The sequence below is a fragment of the Vulpes vulpes genome, chromosome 1 (assembly GCF_048418805.1).
Source record: "Vulpes vulpes isolate BD-2025 chromosome 1, VulVul3, whole genome shotgun sequence".
Taxonomy (NCBI): domain Eukaryota; kingdom Metazoa; phylum Chordata; class Mammalia; order Carnivora; family Canidae; genus Vulpes; species Vulpes vulpes.
Genome location: NC_132780.1, coordinates 81,384,102 through 81,402,265, shown reverse-complemented (window position 1 = coordinate 81,402,265; position 18,164 = coordinate 81,384,102). Strand labels below are relative to the sequence as shown.

The window sequence follows — 18,164 nt, the reverse complement described above, 5'->3', positions numbered from 1 at the left end:
CACACATCTTTGTTAAAACTACAGTCTTTCAGGGTGCCTGGGTGACTCAGTCAGTTGTGTCTGACTCTTGATTTCAGCTCAGATCATGATCTCAGGGTTGTGAGACTGAGCCCCGTGTTTAGCTCTGCACTCAGTAGAGAGTATGTTTGAGATCCTTTCTCTCCCTCTACTCCTCTGCTCAGGGCATTCTCTTTCTCTCTCTAAAACAAAACAAAAAAAAACCTAAAAACTTAGTCTTTCACATCTAACACATCAGCTTTTGCACATAAGGATTTTTTCCTTGAAATGCTTAGTTCCGAAATTTGTACTTTTGGGGCCCCAAGAGAGTTGGGAATGTGAGTCTAAGAGCTTCATATAAAGCCAGGGACTAGAAGAGCTCATCACTGGAGAAAGTTTAGGCTAGAAAAGCATATCTACAGGCATCTTCCCAGCTCTGCAATGATGGAGATAAGAATAGACCTTAAAACAGACTGTTTTAATATCAGGGGATATTTTGTTAACTCTCACTATGGTCTACACAATACATGCACATGGAAACTACAAGACAAGAAATCAAAGTGGCTCCGGGTCACGTGATTTGCCTGAAAGGCAAATATAAATCCTCTTTGGAGAAAAGCATTTTCAATTTAGGTATCTTAGAAGTCCCAAATTATGTATTCCCTATTTAAAAAAAATTGAAGGGTGCCTGAATAGCTTTGGCTCAGGTCATGATCCCAGGGTCCTGAGATTGAGCCCCATGTTGGGCTCCCTGCTCAGTGGAGAGTTTGCTTCTCCCTCTCCTCCTGCTCCCTCTCTCTCTCTCTTGCTCATACTCTTTCTCTCTCTCTCTCTCTCTCAAATAAATAAAATCTTTAAAAAAAATTAAAAACACACAAGAAGCCATTATGCACAACAGTTAGCAAGAAAAAAAACTAAAGATTTAAATTCTCAAGAAATTAAGATATTGGGGCAGCCTGGGTGGCTCAGCAGTTTAATGGTGCCTTCAGTCCAGGGCCTAATCCTGGGGACCCGGGATCGAGTCCCATGTAGGGCTCCCTGCATGGAGCCTGCTTCTCTCTCTGCCTGTGTGTCTGCCGCTCTCTCTCTCTCTGTGTGTGTCTCTCGTGAATAAATAAATCTAAAAAAAAAAAAAAAAAGAAAAAGAAATTAAGATATTGGAATTGTGAAAAAACACAATATAAAGTAACCATGAAAATAGAGTGGAAATAAATGATCGAAGAAAAAAGGAAATGAAAAATATCCATGCAAACTTGAAAAAAGAATCAAACAGAACTTCTAAAAATGAATTGCTGAAATTTTAAAATTCAGAGAATGGAAAAAAGAAGACAAAAAATTCAGTGAATGGGTTAAATAGCAGATTTGACTTATATGAAGACATAATGAGTGCTTTGGAATACAGACTTGAAGAAATTATTCAGAATGCACCATATGGAAAATACGAAGAAAGATACAAGGAACAGAATAAGGAGGCTTAACAAAAAAAACTTACTAAAGCTGCAAAAGGAAAGAACAGAATAAACAGGGGAGAGGCAATATTTGAAGAGAAAATAGCAGAGAAGTTTCCAGAATAATGAAAAATCTGAAGCCATTTGACATAATATACAATAAGGCATAATAATCATGAGACAAACGATATACCAAGAAAGCTAAATAAATCTGTATCTAGACATAGCATAGTGAAACTAGCACACCAGAGAAAAACCCTTAAAATAGCAGCCAGAGACTTTTCAACAAATGGTACTAGAGTAAGTGGATATCCAAAAGGAAAAAAAGCCAACAACTCAACCTATCTACATACTATCTCTTACTCAACACTAACTCAAAATGGATCAAACACTTAAAGGTAAAACTCTGGAGGCACCTGGGTGGTTAGTTGGTTGGGTGTCTGCCTTCGGCTAAGGTCATGATCCTAGAGTCATGGAACTGAGCCCCTGCATCAGGCTCCCTGCTCAGTTGGGGAGCCTGCTTCTCCCTCTGCCTTTGCCCCTCCCCCTGCTTGTGCTGTCTCTATCTGTCTCTCAAATAATTAAAGAAAATCTTAAAAAATAAATAAACAATGTAAAACTCTGAAACTTTTAGGAAAAAAGTAGGAAGAAAACTTCAGGATCTAGACAAAGAGTTCTTACCCTTGACATCAAAAGCACAGTGCATAAAAGAAAAAACTGATACGGTAAACTTAAATAAAATTCCAATCTTTTGCTCTGCAAAGACCCTGTAAGAGGATGAAAAGATAAGCTGCACACTGGGTGAAAATATTTGCAAACAACATATCCAACTAAGAACTAACATCTAGAATATATGAAGAATTCTCAGTGGCCCCTGGGTGGCTCAATTAGTTACGTCTGCCTTCGGCTCAGGTCATGATCCCAAGGTCCTGGGATTGAGCCCCCTGTCAGGCTCCCTGCTTAGTGGGGAGTCTGCTTCTTCCTCTCCCTCCACCCCTCCACCAGCTTGTGCTTGCTATATCTCTCTCTCTTTTTCAAATAAATAAAAGTCTTCAAGAAAAAAAAAGAATTCTCAAAACTGAAAATAAAAGAAATCTAATCAGAAACAGACAAAGGATGTGAAGAGATGTCTCACCAGGACACAAAGATGGAAAAATGGGTACATGAAAAGATGTCCAACATCATTAGTAATTAGGGTGACAGAGTTAAAACCACAATCAGATACTACTATATATTTCTCAGAATGGCTAAAACAAAACACGATGAAAACAGCAAATACTGACAAGGATGTGGAGAATCTGGATCACTCATGTTCTGCTGGGGGGAATGTAAAATTTATGACCACTCTGGAAAACAGTTCAGTAGTTTCTTAAAAATCTAAATATGCAATTATCATATGAGCCAGCAATCACACTCCTAGGCATTTACCCAAGAGAAATAAAGTCTTATGTTCAAACAAAAGTCAACAGCAGCTTTATTTACCATAGCCTGAGACTGTGAACAACCTAGATGTCCTTCAGGGGATGAATGGTTAAACGGTTGGTACATCCATGTCACGGAATACAATCAACCACAGAAACGGATGAAATATTGGTACAGTCAACAACCTGGAAGAATTTGCAAAGAATGACACTGAGTGGTGGGGGAAAAGGCAACTCCAAAAGGCTACATATTATGTAATTTCATTTATATAAAATTCTTCAAATGGCCAAATTATAGGAATGGAGAACAGGACAGTGGCTGCTGGAGGTTGAGGGCAGGATAGGAGAGTTAAGGAAGTAGGTGTGCCTATAAAAGGGCAACATGAGGGATCCTTGTGGTGATGGGCATATTCTCTGTCATTACTGTATTAATGTCACTATTCTGCTTGTGACATTATACTATTATTTTACAAAATGTTACCATTCAGAGAAACTGGATAAAGGGTGCCAGAAGACCCCTCTGTTTATTTCTTACAATTGCATGTGAATCGATAATCATCTTCAAAATGAGAAGTTTAATTAATAAAGCAGCCAGAAAGAAAAGACACACTACCTCCAAAAGAATAACATTTGTGGGGTGCCTGGGTGGCTCAGTCAGTTAAGCATCTGCCTTTGGCTCAGGTCATGATCCCAGGGTCCTGGGATCGAACCCCATGTTGGTCTCCCTACTCAGTGAGGAGTCTGTTTCTCCCCCTCCCTCTGCTGCTACCCCTGCTAATGCTCTGTCAAATAAATAAATGAAATCTTAAAAAAAAAATGACATTTGGAATGACAATAGATTTTTCCACAGCAATAGTAAGTCAAAGATAGAATAAGAAAGTGCTGAGAAAAAAAAATTACTGTCACCTTAGAACTGAGTATATTAAAAAATCAACTTTATTTTTTTTTTAAGTTTTTAAAAATTTTATTTATTTACTCATGAGAGACACAGAGAGAGAGGCAGAGATACAGGCAGAGGGAGAAGCAGGCTCCATGCAGGAGCCCGATGTGGGACTTGATCCTGAGTCCCCAGGATCAGGCCCTGGACTGAAGGCGGCGCTAAACCGCTGAGCCACCGGGGCTGCCCCTAAAAAAATCAACTTTAAAGAACATGGGGGAATTAACATTTTTGTTAAGGAAAAAACGACAGGTTTAGCCACCAACAGACTGTCACTCAAGGGATATTAAAGGATATGCTTCAGAAAGCAGGAAAATTATGCTAGCTGGAGGGCCTGAGAAGCAAGAAGACTGGTGAGTAAAGAAATGGATTTAACACAGGGGAAAATCTAAACAATTATCTGTATAAAAACAGTAATAGGGTCTCATTTGCAAGGTTAATAATCACATGCTAAGACTAAAATACTTGAGGATTGTAGCAAAAAGTTGGAAGAGGGGTGATTAAAACTTTAAGATTCCCACAATAGTTAAAAAAAAAAAAAAAAAAAAAAGATTCCCAAGATCTTCAAATAGAGAGAAAGGTGAAGATATTAACATTACACTTGAAATGCAGATGGTAAAATTCAAAGGAAATTCCTCTAATCAAAAAAGTTGGGGGAGTTATGGAATTTTTAAAACTGTTTTAAATTAGAAAAAAGAGTGGAGAGGGATGCCTGGGTTGAGCTCACTCGGTTGAGCAACCAACTAGATTTTGGCTCAGGTGGTGATCTCAGAGTCTTGGGATTGAGCCCTGCATCAGGCTTCATGTTCAGAGGGGAGTCTGCTTCTCCTACTCCCTCTACACCCGCCCCCCCCACCACTCTCTCTCTCTCTCTCTCTCAAAATAAAGAAAACTAAATCTTCAAAAAAATTTTTTTTCACAAAGGACGTACAAAGTTCAGACAAAGTCATAGGCAAGCTCTACTAAATTTTCAAGGAATGGATAATTTAAATCTTTTTCTTCTCTTTCAATAGAAAAAAAAGAAGAAAACACTTGCTAAATTATTCTGTAACCTGGACATCAAAACCAAAGAGGAGCCAACAAGCACATGAAAAAATGCTCATCACTTGCCATCAGGAAAATACAAATCAAAACCAGAATGAGGGATCCCGGGTGGCGCAGTGGTTTGGTGCCTGCCTTTGGCCCAGGGCGCGATCCTGGAGAACTGGGATCGAGTCCCACGTCAGGCTCCCGATGCATGGAGCCTGCTTCTCCCTCTGCCTGTGCCTCTGCCTCTCTCTCTCTCTCTGTGTGACTATCATAAAAAAAAAAAAAAAAAAAAAAAAAAGGTACAGGCATTACTAATAAAACGGCTGCGGGGTACTTGCTTAAATACTTTCTATAGTCATAGAAATGTAGACATTTGGTACTGGTAGTGGGATAAACAGTAAACCAATGGAAGAGAGAACTTATGAAACAAAATCCACACATATATGGAAACATATGACAGAGGTAGAAGGGTAGATCAACAGGGAATAGATGAACCATTCACTAATGGGTTTGGACAATTGGTTGTATCGTATCCATATATATTTTTAAAGTGGCTTTTTCATTATAACACCATATACATACACACATACAATGTAGATTAAAGATTTAAATGTAAAAAACAAAGCTTCACTTACAACTTTTAGAATATAGGAGAATATCTTTATTAAGGATTTCTTAAAATACAAAAAGCACAAACACACGAAGGATAATAAATCTGACATTCAATTTCTGCCTAAAATATATAACCTAATTCTAATCAAACATTTAGAACTAACTTCCAGTTTATGGGAAATAGAGAAGAACTAGGAGATACCATGAAGTTACCATCAAATAATCTCCAGAATCTGAAACATTCTATGACATATTCTGGCTTGAATTCTTCAAAAGTCAATGCCATTAAAAAAAAAAAAAAAAAAGAGGTGGGTTGGATGGGTAAGAAATTCTTCTGGATTAATAAAATGGTAAGAGCATGCAATTCATGAGCCTTGAGTTTGTGGGTTTAAAAACAAATCAACACCTAAAAATGACATTCTTGGAACAATCAGGGAAATTCAAATAGACTATATGAGATTATTGTTACTTTTCTTTTCTAAGTAATCTCTACACCCAACGTGGGGCTGCAACTCATGGTCCTGAGATCAAGTCACATGCTCTACCGACTGAGCCAGCCAGGTGCCCTTACTGCTAATTTTCTTAAGTATAATAATAATATTGTGGTTATATAGAACACTTGCTTTTAAAGAAATGCATGGTGAAATACAGAAAAGTGAAAGGTCATGATGCTTTCAATTTACTTACAAATTGTTCAACAACAAAGTGTTACGGACTGTTAAATCTGTATGTAAGGTATATGGATGTTGTTTTCATGTTTCTGTATATGTAGGACATTTTTCACATTACAAAACTGAAGGGAAATTTATAACTTGTGCTCTTCCAAGGGCATCAGTATAAAAGGTGAATAGCCACAAACTGATAGAAAATGTTTACAACATCTAACAGTAAAAATGGATTAGTGCCCTCAATCCAAAAGAAAAACTCTTTAAAGAATTCTGTAAGAAAAAAGTAACTTCACATAAAATGGGCAAAAGACATGTAAAACTTCTCATTGAGAACAATCAGGTATGACTATAATATATACGAAGATACTCAACCTTGTTAGCATTTAGGAAATGCAATTTAAATAGTGAGATTTCCACTCTGGCCACAAAGAAGTGAGGGAGCAGAATTTACCTTCTCCATCTCAAACAACTAAAAACCTGTACAAAATATATACTACAAAGTGTTTCAGACACTGGACAACAGCCAGTGCAGAACAGTGACTCTTGAGAGAAGGGAAACAAACAAGGAAGCGACAATTGCCTGAGCTTACCGTGTGGCTTCCACACTGTAGCACTCTGACAGGGATGTGAATCTGAAAAGCCTGGGAGTCTGGGAGTGGGGGTGGGGGTAGCATTGGGGGAGCCCAGATAAAGTTTGTAGGGCAGAGTACTGTAAAGAGGAGGGAACTACAGAGGGAGAGCTCTGGATCTACAGAGGGTTTGTCTGAGTCTTCAGCTGAATACTCATCAGTGTATACACATGAGGAAACCACCCAAAAGTGGGGGAAAAACACCAGAAAAGAACAAGCAGCACAGCCTAGGAGTTCAGATAGGGCTCAAAATAATTCTTGTTCCCAACAGCCAAAGAGGAGAAATCTCAGATGAGATTAAGCATAGGGGAGATTATTCAGAAGGGTATTAACCTCAGTGGTGAGCCAAATTAGCCCTACAAGCTCTTCTGGTCTGACCTCATTCAACTTAAAAGTAAGCTATGAAAGAATCAGACTGTATCCAAGTAACTTAATTATGTTCTAGAAAAAAGCTCAACATATTTAAAGGAATACAAAAACTCTAGTACACGACAATGTAAAATCCAAAAATTACCAGGCCTGCAAAGTAAATTACAACTCAGGAACAGGAGGGGGAAAAAACATCAACCAATAGAAACAGAGCAGAAATGACACAGATGACAGAATGGTCAAGTACAATAGAACGGCTATGATTAATTACTCCAAGGTGTTTAAAAAAAAAAATGGAGGAAAACATGAGCCTGTTAAAAGGAAAGGCAAGGGAGATATAAAAAAGACTCAAATGGAACTTCTAAAATTAAAAAAATTACATCTGAGGTAAAAAATACACTGGATGGGATTAACAGAAATTAGATACTTCAGGAGAAAAGATTAATGAACTTGAGGACACAGCAATGAAAACTATTCAACACAGAACAGAGAAAAAGATTTCACCCAAATGGAGCATTGGTGCAATGTGTGACAATTTCAAATGGCCCAATATACAAGTCACTAGAGTCTTAGGAGAGGGTAAGAGGAGGGGTGGGACAGAAAAAAGTAATACCCACAGCTTTTCCAAATTTGGTGAAAACCATAAACCCACAGGTAAACAGCCCCAGCAAAAGAAACATGAAAACAAACTACACCAAGTACAACATAATCAAATTGCCTAACAGCAGTGATAAAGAGAAAACCTTAAAAGCAGCCAGAGAAAAAGAACAAGCTACATACAGAAGTATAAATATAAAAATAATAGTAGTCTTCTTGCTGAAAACCACAAGAAGGTACCACACTAAGCATCCACTAAATTGGCAAAAATTAAAAGTCTAAAACTAAGAAGTGGTAGAGATGATGTGAAACAAAAGTAACTCACATAGCGCTAGTCGGGGTATAAACTGGTTCGGCCACTGCAGAATATAATTTGGCATTACCTTGTAAAGATGAAGATATCCATACCATGTGAGCAAGCAAGATCACTCCTAGATACAGAATGTTCATAGCAGCACTGTTTGTAATAACAAAATCAAAAACAAACCAACAATTCCAATGTCCATGAACAGAAGAATGGATATATTGTGGTCTATTCATACAATACTACAAAGCAATAAAAATGAATGACTCTAAAAATACTAAGTAAAAAAAAAAAGTCACAGATGTAAACATACATTATGTCATTTATATAAAATTCAAAAACATACAAAATTTAACATTTTATTTAGGATACATACATATGTTGTAAAACTATAACAAGCAAAAGAATGACAAATACAAAATTCAGCATAATCATCATTTGAGGAAAGAGCACATAGAGAGTCTCTAAAATGCAGGGGATACTCTATTTCTAAAGCTGGCTCATGGGTACACAAATATTTACTATTCTTTATGCCATATATATACATGTCTGTGAATTTCTGTAGGTATGAAATACTTAATTTAAAAAAGAGTGGAAAATGTGAGACTTTAAAAATGAACACTACTGTTTATGTATAACAATAAAATTTAGTGTAAAAAAAGTATACAAAGAAAATGTTCAGGTTTTTATTGTCTTTCTGTGCCCTATACCATCAGTATAAATCAAAAAGGGCCATGACCCTAGTGGGGAAAAAAAAAATAACAGAGTCTTTAACTGCTTTGACACAAAATCTGAATATCTGGTGCTGTAAGTTAGACAATAATAATTACATTAGCCACTCATGTCTGATTCTTCATCTTTCATCTGTACTTAGATTTTTCTTTATCTTTGGATTTCTTGGGACTCCTGCTTCGGTCTCTCTTTTTACTCCGTTCTCTTTCGTAGGGGTCAGTTTGGTATTTGGATTTATGACTGTTACTGTAGTGGCCGTCCCTTTCTCGAGATCGGCTACGACTTCGGTTTTGAGGTCGCTCTCTCTTTTCACTCTTTTGTTTCTCCCAGCAGCTCTCTTCTTCCTCATAGTGACCAAACCCCATTTCTCTGTAGATATCCTGTCAAAGGAATGGATAGAGATTTACAAGTGACTCCATAAAATAATCATTTTGTAGGTACTGTCAGTTAATAACACTTAGAAAGTCTACTATTAGCAAGCAGCTATAAAAGCTCAAATTTGAACACTACCACTAATGCCAAGAATCTGGTAAATGAGAAAGCAAAAATATTCAAAAACAGACTTAAATCATTTTTCTTATCAGTCTCATTGCTTTGTTTCTACCACTTCAGCTGAACTGAAAGATCAGATTCAAACACAAAGAAATGAAATCGCCCAACTAAAATTAGAACAAGCCTTTAGAGAAAATTATACCAAGAATTCTGATTATGGTTGGTCACCTTTTTATCTCCCCCTTCTCCATTCTCCAATTATCTGCAATGGGATTACAAAATTCCCATAAAAACCCTAATAAAGATGACATTTAAATAACAAAGCCAGAAGAGGTTTTAGACAAATCAGCCTAAAAAGAAAAGAGATACTGCATACTTTGGTCTGAGTGTTTTTCAAGTGTTTATTTTATAAGCTCCTCTCCAAATCCTCAAATTTTCCTTGTTTATATTAGGTTTTTTTTTTTTTTATTAAAATCATTTCTTGGGGTGCATGAGTGGCTCAGTTAGTTAAGCATCTGACTGTTGGTTTTGATTCAGGTCATGATCTCATGGATCATGGGATGGAGACCCATGTCAGGCTCTGCACTCAAAGGGGAGTCTGCTTGAGATTCTCTCCCTCTGCCCCTCCCCCTGCATGTTTGCATGCACTCGTTCTCTAATAAGTAAATAAATCTTTTTCTTTTTTAAGATTTTATTTATTCATAAGAGACATACAGAGACAGAGGCAGAGAGAGAAGCAGGCTCCATGCAGGGAGCCCGTTGTGGGACTCGATCCTGGGACTCCAGGATCACACCCTGGGCTGAAGGCAGGCACTCAGTCGCTGAGCCACCCAAGCATCCCAGTAAATAAATCTTTTAAAAAATAATAAATAAAATGATTTATTTACATATTTTTAAAATGAGTTAACAATGAGAAAGGGACTCCTGGGGGGCTCAGTCAGTTAAGCAACTGCCTTCAGCTCAAGTCATGACCCCAGGATCCTGGGATCTAGCCCCACGTCGAGCTTCCTGCTCAGCCTCTCCCTCAGCTCACACTGTCTCTCTCAAATAAATAAATAAAATCTTAAAAAAAAAAAAAAAAAGAGAAAGAGAAAGAAAAAGAAACAATGGGAAATTTCACTGCCCTTAAGTCTTTTTTTTTTTTTTTTAAGAGAGGAAGGGGAGGGGAAGAGGGAGACAAATAGAGAGGGGCAGAGGAGGAGAGAAAAATCTTAAGCAGGTAAGCCATCCAGGTACCTCTAAATTCTATTCTTACTAATTAAGTAACAGTAGAAATTCTCCCACGTGAAGAGGGCTAGTTACAACAATTCCATTTCTGTTTATGTTCTATTCCTAATCAAAACGAGTATCTCAGGAGAGCGTGGGTGGCTCAGTTGGTTAAGTGTCTGACTCTTGATCTCAGCTCAGGTCCTGATCTCAAGGTCGTGAATTCAAGCCCTGCACTGGGCTCCATGCTGAGCATGGAGCCTACTTAAAAAAATAAGTAAAATAAAATGAGTATCTGAACAAGAGGCTGAAATCTAAAGAGACCAGAACAATGATCTTTCAAAAGACAGTTCATAAAATTTAACTTCCTTAAAAGAGTTCTCTCAAAGGAAAGGCAAAATCCTAAGGATTGAACTCCCAAGGGTTCCAACTCTATCACCACAGACATTATTATAAGAGATATAAATGTCAAGGTTTAAAATCTAGAGTGATGAATACCCACAGTTAAGGACTGGGTTTTAAGCAAAGGATTCATAATTATTCCATATAGTGTCTAGATATTGTACATTACACCTGGCATGGAGATTGTAGCATGTGAAAATAGATCTAACATGATTGTTATAATCAGTGTTTATGGAATACAGCTTTATAAGCTGATTCATGATTTCCTGCACAATCCTAATAGTTCCTGTAATTCCTTAAGAGTTCCAGAGGTAGAAAAATGAGTATTTGGTTTAACCCTTTACCAACTATTTTCTAGCAAAATATGACAGCCCTAGATAAAATAACTTTTTGTCCTTCCTGTAACATATACAAAATGTAAAAAAATCTATGTACTATTCTGTCTGTATACTTAATTCCTGTATTGGCTGAGTTCATGAACTCTGAAAGTGGAGAGACTGCTAACTAGTATATAACTATAAAATCTTCAGTAATTATAAAAATAGGCACTTAAGTGCTTTCAGTGTTTAAAATAAGAGATAAACAATTATACAGTACTTAATTCTTTGAAAAACTTGAGGAAGCTAAAAATCTGAAATGCACTGAAACCTTAAAACCTCTCCTACTTGGAGTATTTTTTTTTTAAAGATTTTATTTATTCATGAGAGACACAGAAAGAGAGAGGCAGAGACATAGGCAGAGGGAGAAGCAGGCTCCATTCAGGGAGTCTGATGTAGGACCTGATCCCAAAACCCCAGGATCATGCCCTGACCAAAGGCAGATGCTCAACAGCTGAGCCACACAGGCGTCCCTTGGAGTATTTTTCAAAGCTACACAAGCTTTAAAGACAGGTAGCTCTCGGTTCAAATGGTCTTTGCCATTTAGGAGATGTGTAAATAATCTTGAGGTCAGATTTACCAGGGAAGGTTTCAACAGAGAAGTTAGGACTTGAGATGAACCTCAAGGAACAGGTGAGTTTGGCTGTGGATTGGCTACAAGAAGGTTAATGCACGGAGTGGAAGTGACAAGTGAAAAGCAAGGAAGAATCAGCATCATGTGCATGGGAAAAGGTCAGGTGGCTCAATGAAGCCATATCAGAACAAATCTTCTTGTAGTATTTGCTAGAACAATGCTAAGTGCTTTTGATGTACATTACCCTCATTCTAGAAATAAGGAAACTTGAGACTCAAGAGATCCATACAGGTTAGAGATCATTATTTAATTAATCAGTAAACAGATGTAAAATTGAAATGATGGGATGCCTGGGTGGCTCACGGTTAAGCATCTGCCTTCGGCTCAGGGCGTGATCCTGGAGTCCCAGGATCGAGTCCCACACTGGGTTCCCTGCATGGAGCCTGCTTCTCCCTCAGCCTATGTCTCTGTCTCTCTCTCTCTCTGTCTCTCATGAATAAATAAAATATTTAAAAATAAAATAAAATAAGGGATGCCTGGATGGCTCAGCAGTTGAGCGCCTGTCTTTGGCCCAGGGAGTGATCCTGCAGTCTCAGGATCAAGTCCCACATCAGGCTCCCTGCATGGAGCCTGCTTCTCCCTCTGCCTATGTCTCTGCCTCTCTCTCTCTGTGTCTCATGAATAAATAAATAATCTTTTAAAAATAAATAAATAAATAAATAAATAAATAAATAAATAAATAAAAAATAAAAAATAAAAAACAAAAATAAAATAAAATAGAAATGGGGATTGCACCTGGGTGGCTCAATCCGTTAAGCATCTGCCTTTGGCTCAGGTCATAATTCTAGGGTCCTGAGATGGGCACCACATGGGGCTCCCCACTCAATGGGGAGTGTGCTTCTCCCTCTCCCTCTGCTCTTCCCTTCTGCTTGTGCTTGCTCCCTCTCTCAAATAAATAAAATCTTTTTTTTTTAAAAAAAAAGTAAAATAAAGTCGAAAAGGGGAGAGTACAGAATGAAAAATACCTCATACCTGAATGAATTAAAATAATGTTAAAATGCTAGCTCTTTCATTAAACTGTGAAGGGCCACAGGTCTTTGGGGTCAGGATCTCTACATCTAAGGTGAGGGGAATTAATCAGATGAGCTCTTATGCCCTTTCCAGTACAGACTAAGCAATTCTGCAATTCTATACACTTAAGACATAGGACAAAATGATTAAACTAGCATGTTGCTAAAAAAGAAAGAAAACACCATAAAATGGCCAATTTATTTATTTTTTTAAATGGTCAATTTAAAGGAATCACCTTAATCTATCCAATGATTTCATGTAAAGCAGTCCAAAACAACCTAAACTAAAAGCTATCCTTGTTCAGGCCTCTAAAATTAAAAGATTTAGTTTAAATCAACAAAGTAACACTAATTAATTAAAATGATGGCAAAAACAGAGCCCCAATTATAAGAATAACAAACACCTATGAAAGCCACAGAGGAGGACTGACAACCAATATGAATACTTCTCAGCCAGGTAACCAACCCACAGCTGAAAACTCACTTCCTGGAACCCCAGTAAAACCCAAACCTCAACAATATAGTAACCATCTTTGGAATCAAGACATGAGATGGAAAAATTAAACAGAAGTTTTCCAACTGAACAGTAAGTCTATCACTCAATAAAAAACAAAGACCTTGAAGAAATAAGTTAAAACATTCTAAGGAAACTAGGCTCACGAAGCAAAATACCAACAAATAGGAAAATCTGAGCTATACCTGTAAATAACCTAGTACTGAAAATTCCCTTTAATGATTATATTTTTGAGAATGAAATCAAAAGGATAAAAATAAGAATACAAAAAAAATGGGCCCATTAATATCTTAAATACAGATGCTATTTTATTGGAAAGAAAATTTAAAAATTAGTATACTTATATTACTAAATCAAAGTATATAATCAAAAAACATTTGCTTTAATATGCTTTGAGGGAAGAAATAAAATTAGGAGATTTAGATCTTAATAATTTTATAACTGTCAATTAATTTAAAATTATTTTATTTCTTAAAAATTTATTTAAGAGAGAGAGAGAGAGAGCGCGAGCACACAGAGGGAGAAGCAGACTCCCTGATAATCAGAGAGCCCGATGTGGAGCTTGATCCCAGGACCCCAAGATCACGACCTGGGCCAATGGCAGACACTTAACTGACTGAGCCACCTAGCCACGGCTAAAATTATTTTTAAAATACTAACAACATTCCCCCCAAAAAACTACTTGGTGCCTTTTACTTCTATTAAAAAAAGAAAACTATTTGCTAGTGTAAAGTTTTAAGTAATCAAACAGCAGGATAAAAAAGATGCACCAGGGACAGCTGGGTGGTTCAGTGGTTGTGTCTGCCTTCTGCTAGGGTTGTGATCCTGGGGTCCTGGGATTAAGTCCCGTGTTAGGATCCCTTTTGGGAGCCTGCTTCTCCCTCTGCCTTTGTCTCTGCCTTTCTCTTTGTGTCTCTCATGAATAAATAAAATCTTAAAAAAAAAAATGCACAAAAAGGAAGGGGGAATCACAGACTTAAAATGCAGCCAGATTTTAGATTTCTTAGACCTGTGATTATTTCAAATACACCAACATGTATCTCAGGCCTAAATTCACTGAAGATTCCACATATAAGTGCAGGATGAGAAGTCATAGCTAAAAGCAACACATAGTGGGGGAGGTGACATGGGAGGGTGGAGATCAAGGAATTGTAGTGGAAAACATGCTTAGTATTCAGAGAAATGTGATACAGCCACCATTTCAAAAGACTGTGGTAGTCTTAGGCTAAATAAATAAAGCACAGAATTAAGAAGGAAACGTACCAGTTAGATCACACTGGAATATTACAGTAGGGGATAAATTATATTAGAATAATAATAGCATTTAAGAGAGAAAACTGCCAGGAATATGCTCCAGATAAGAGCAGCAGCAGAGTGGCTAGCGGTACAAGTCTGGATTTACACTGTGGCTCTATGTAACAGCTGTGTAAAACCAAGGCAAATTGTTTAAACTCTTCAGTTTTCAATTTCTCTGTTGTGAAATGGGGAAAATTGTATCCACGTCACAATTGTAAGCACAAAGCTCATGTCAGCTGTCATTGATTCATGTGCATATTAGTTAGAGAATTAAGTAACAGAGGAAAGGTGTGACTTAAAAGCTGAGGGTGGGGCATAAATGATGGCACTCTTTAAATCGCAAAAAGACTATGGAAAAAAAGGTCCACAAGAGTAAGAGTATTTGCTATCTAGAATGTAGGAAACTAAGAATATATATAAAATATATACCTGCTGGACTTTTTTAAAAGTGAAAAACAACCCATGAAACACACTGAGTGGTTGCCTTGGGGGCAGAAGAGAAGGAGGAGGGGCAGGAATAGAATCTAGGTTCTCTGTACATACCACTTTGTAGATTTTACTTTGGAACCACACAAGAAATTTTTAAAACTACAAAACACACAAAAAATTATTTAAAGGGCACCGGGGTGGCTTAGTCAGTTAAGAGTCTACCTTAGGGCTCAGGTGATGATCCCCAGGTCCCTGGACTGAGTCCTGCATTGGGCCCTCTGCTCAGCAGGGAGCCGCTTCTCCTTCTCCTTCTGTCCTTCCCCCTGCTCCTACTCCTCTATTAAATAAGTTAAAAAATCTAAACTATAAGATATAGGGATCCCTGGGTGGCGCAGCGGTTTGGCGCCTGCCTTTGGCCCAGGGCGCGATCCTGGAGACCCGGGATCGAATCCCACGTCAGGCTCCCGGTGCATGGAGCCTGCTTCTCCCTCTGCCTGTGTCTCTGCCTCTCTCTCTCTGTGTGTGACTATCATAAATAAATAAAAATTAAAAAAAAAATTAAAAAAAATAAACTATAAGATATAGATAGATAGATAGATAGATATAGATATATTTAAAGCAATCCCTAAACATTGAAAAGAAACAAATTAATTGAAATATGAATTCAGTGAATGGCCTTACCACAGAAACTATTCCAATTTAAAACACATTATAAACATATATAATTAAACATATAATTAAAACAGTTATATTAATAAAACTGTAACAGTAAAATAACAGCCAGTACACACACATATTTCTTCATTTAATCTTAACATACCTGTAAGATAAGTATAATCTCAATTTCACAGAGGAGGAGACTGTGACTCAGAAAGCTAAGTAACTTGTTGAGGCCACATCAATGGCTAGTGGCACAGAAATTTACACCTAGCTTCTCTGAAGCCAATCCTGCACTTTGCCAACCATACTACATCTCTCCTTCTCTGGGTCATTGCTTGACGTGCCATTCTCACCACCTTGAATTTTCTCTCACCTCTGCCTACTAAAATCTCCTTAAACACCAGGCCCAGCTCAAGTCCTCTAGTGGTAACACAAAAGTAAGGGGCTGTCATGTAATTTGCATTTCACTTAACCGAAAACCAAAATGCAGGCTGGAAATGACTTCTCTCTAGAATCAATTTTCTTTAAGGAATTATTAGTATCACTGTCTGAGAAAATGTATTGTTGGAGCACTTAGGTGGCTCAGTTGGTTAAGCATCTGACTTCAACTTTGGCTCAGGCCATGATCCCAGGGTCCTGGGACTATCAGGCTCTGTGTCCAGTGGGAAGTTCATTTGGCTCTCTGCAGCTCCCCCTGCTCATGATGGTACACACACTATCTCTCAAATAAAAAAAGAAAGGAATATGTATTGTTCAAGAATGTATTTGGAAAAAAAAAAAAAAAGAATGTATTTGGGATGATATATTTCAGATACACAATATGTAAGGGCATAAATATTTCACAGGTCTTAAAACCTCAAGAGCTACAAGTATTACCCAAAACATGGTGATAATTAAAATGACATATGAGCCTTTTTTTGGCATAACCACACTTGCTTCTGATGGGAATAAGTAAGTGTCTACAGGTTCAGAAATCACTCTTGTTTCATAATAGGGAACTGAATGATATATTTAGTTACTTTGAAAACAATCTTTTATCATTTGTGTTACATATTCTTGAAAATTAAAGTCCATTACCCAGTGAAATCATTCTACGTTCTAGAATTAGGAATATACTCACCTTGTCCAGAACTATACCTTTACCCTCTATCTTATGTCACTAATAAGTAATTTACAGAGGGATAAAATATTTATCTCTACAGCAAAGGCTGGACATTACAAGTACCTGATTAGTATTTCTGATTGGCATATAGTCCTCATCTTCTTTTTCTTCAGAGCAGTGACGAGTTTTCTTCTTGTGTTTTTTACTTGTGTGTGAGTGACTGGATTTTGAATCTTCTGCTTGCTCATCCAGTATAAGATCGTATTTTGCACTGTAGCAGCTAGTTAAGGAAAGATGTGAGAACTGACACTGATAATACATCAAAACATCAAGAATCTGGTAAACAAAGGAGACTACGAGGATAAACCTAACTTTTTTTTTTTTTAAGATTTTCTTTATTTATTCATGAGAGAGACACACACACACAGAGAGGCACAGACACAGGCAGAGGGAGAAGCAGGCTCCACGCAGGGAGCCCGACGTGGGACTCGATCCCGGGTATCCAGGATCACACCCTGGGCCGAAGGCAGGCGTCAAACAGCTGAGCCAGCCGGGCTGCCCGATAAACCTAACTTTTTAAAGCAAAAAGCATCTCACAGTGTATTTCTAAAACAAAACAAACTCACATTTTCTTTCAAGAAAAATAGAAAGAACCCAGACTCTAAATAAACAATTAACAATTGGCAAGTGAGTGGGCAAAAAATATGGAAGACAAAAAAAACTATATCCACAAATGAAAATCTAAGTAGCCATAAAAAATAAGGAAACATGTTTTTCAGTAATGAAAAAACTTAAACTTAGAAAATAAGACACATGTTTCACTGGAAAAATTTAGGATAATGCCAGAAGAGCTATAGGAGATAAAAGGTATATTCGTGTTACTCCTCTTTTGAAGTACTAATTTGTTAAACAAACAAAGGTATGTATAACAATTATTTTTTATTACAGAAACTTAGAGTAACAAAAAGCCTAGTAATAAAGAAGACATTCTTAAATATATTGTAGAACTTCAACAGGATATATTATTACAAAGAAAGTTATTAGCAATGATAAATGAATGCTATGAAAAAACCAGGAAAGTGTTTTATGAAAAATTAAAAGTGAAAACAGCTAGAAATAAAAATTATCTACACCATATGGTAATTTTAACTTCACAAAACATAAAAGATCAAGATTTGAAAGAAGCAACAAGAAAAGGTATCATTTGTCTAGGTGGTAAACTATGAGTGAATCTTTTTTTAGTTGAAGTGTAGTTGACATAGTAGTTTCAGTGACTCAACATTCATAGATATGAGTGAA

At 37.2% G+C, this 18,164-nt stretch overlaps 1 protein-coding gene and 1 long non-coding RNA gene across 2 annotated transcripts in view; one reads left to right on the top strand and one right to left on the bottom strand.

The window, feature by feature from the left end:
* LOC140593756 (uncharacterized) overlaps positions 1-5,812 on the top strand; it is a 69,409-nt gene extending 63,597 nt beyond the window's left edge. The window contains exon 5 of the long non-coding RNA XR_011994077.1: positions 4,817-5,812. This is a non-coding gene — a long non-coding RNA (uncharacterized lncRNA). The remainder of the gene's footprint in view (positions 1-4,816) is intronic.
* Positions 5,471-18,164, bottom strand: part of PPIL4 (peptidylprolyl isomerase like 4) — a 47,411-nt gene continuing 34,717 nt past the window's right edge. Inside the window, exons 12-13 of the mRNA XM_025997985.2 lie at positions 16,989-17,136; positions 5,471-9,123 (exon numbers count right to left, since the gene is read on the bottom strand). Of these exons, the coding sequence (XP_025853770.2) occupies positions 8,872-9,123; positions 16,989-17,136 (400 nt within the window). The 3' untranslated portion in view covers positions 5,471-8,871. The remainder of the gene's footprint in view (positions 9,124-16,988; positions 17,137-18,164) is intronic.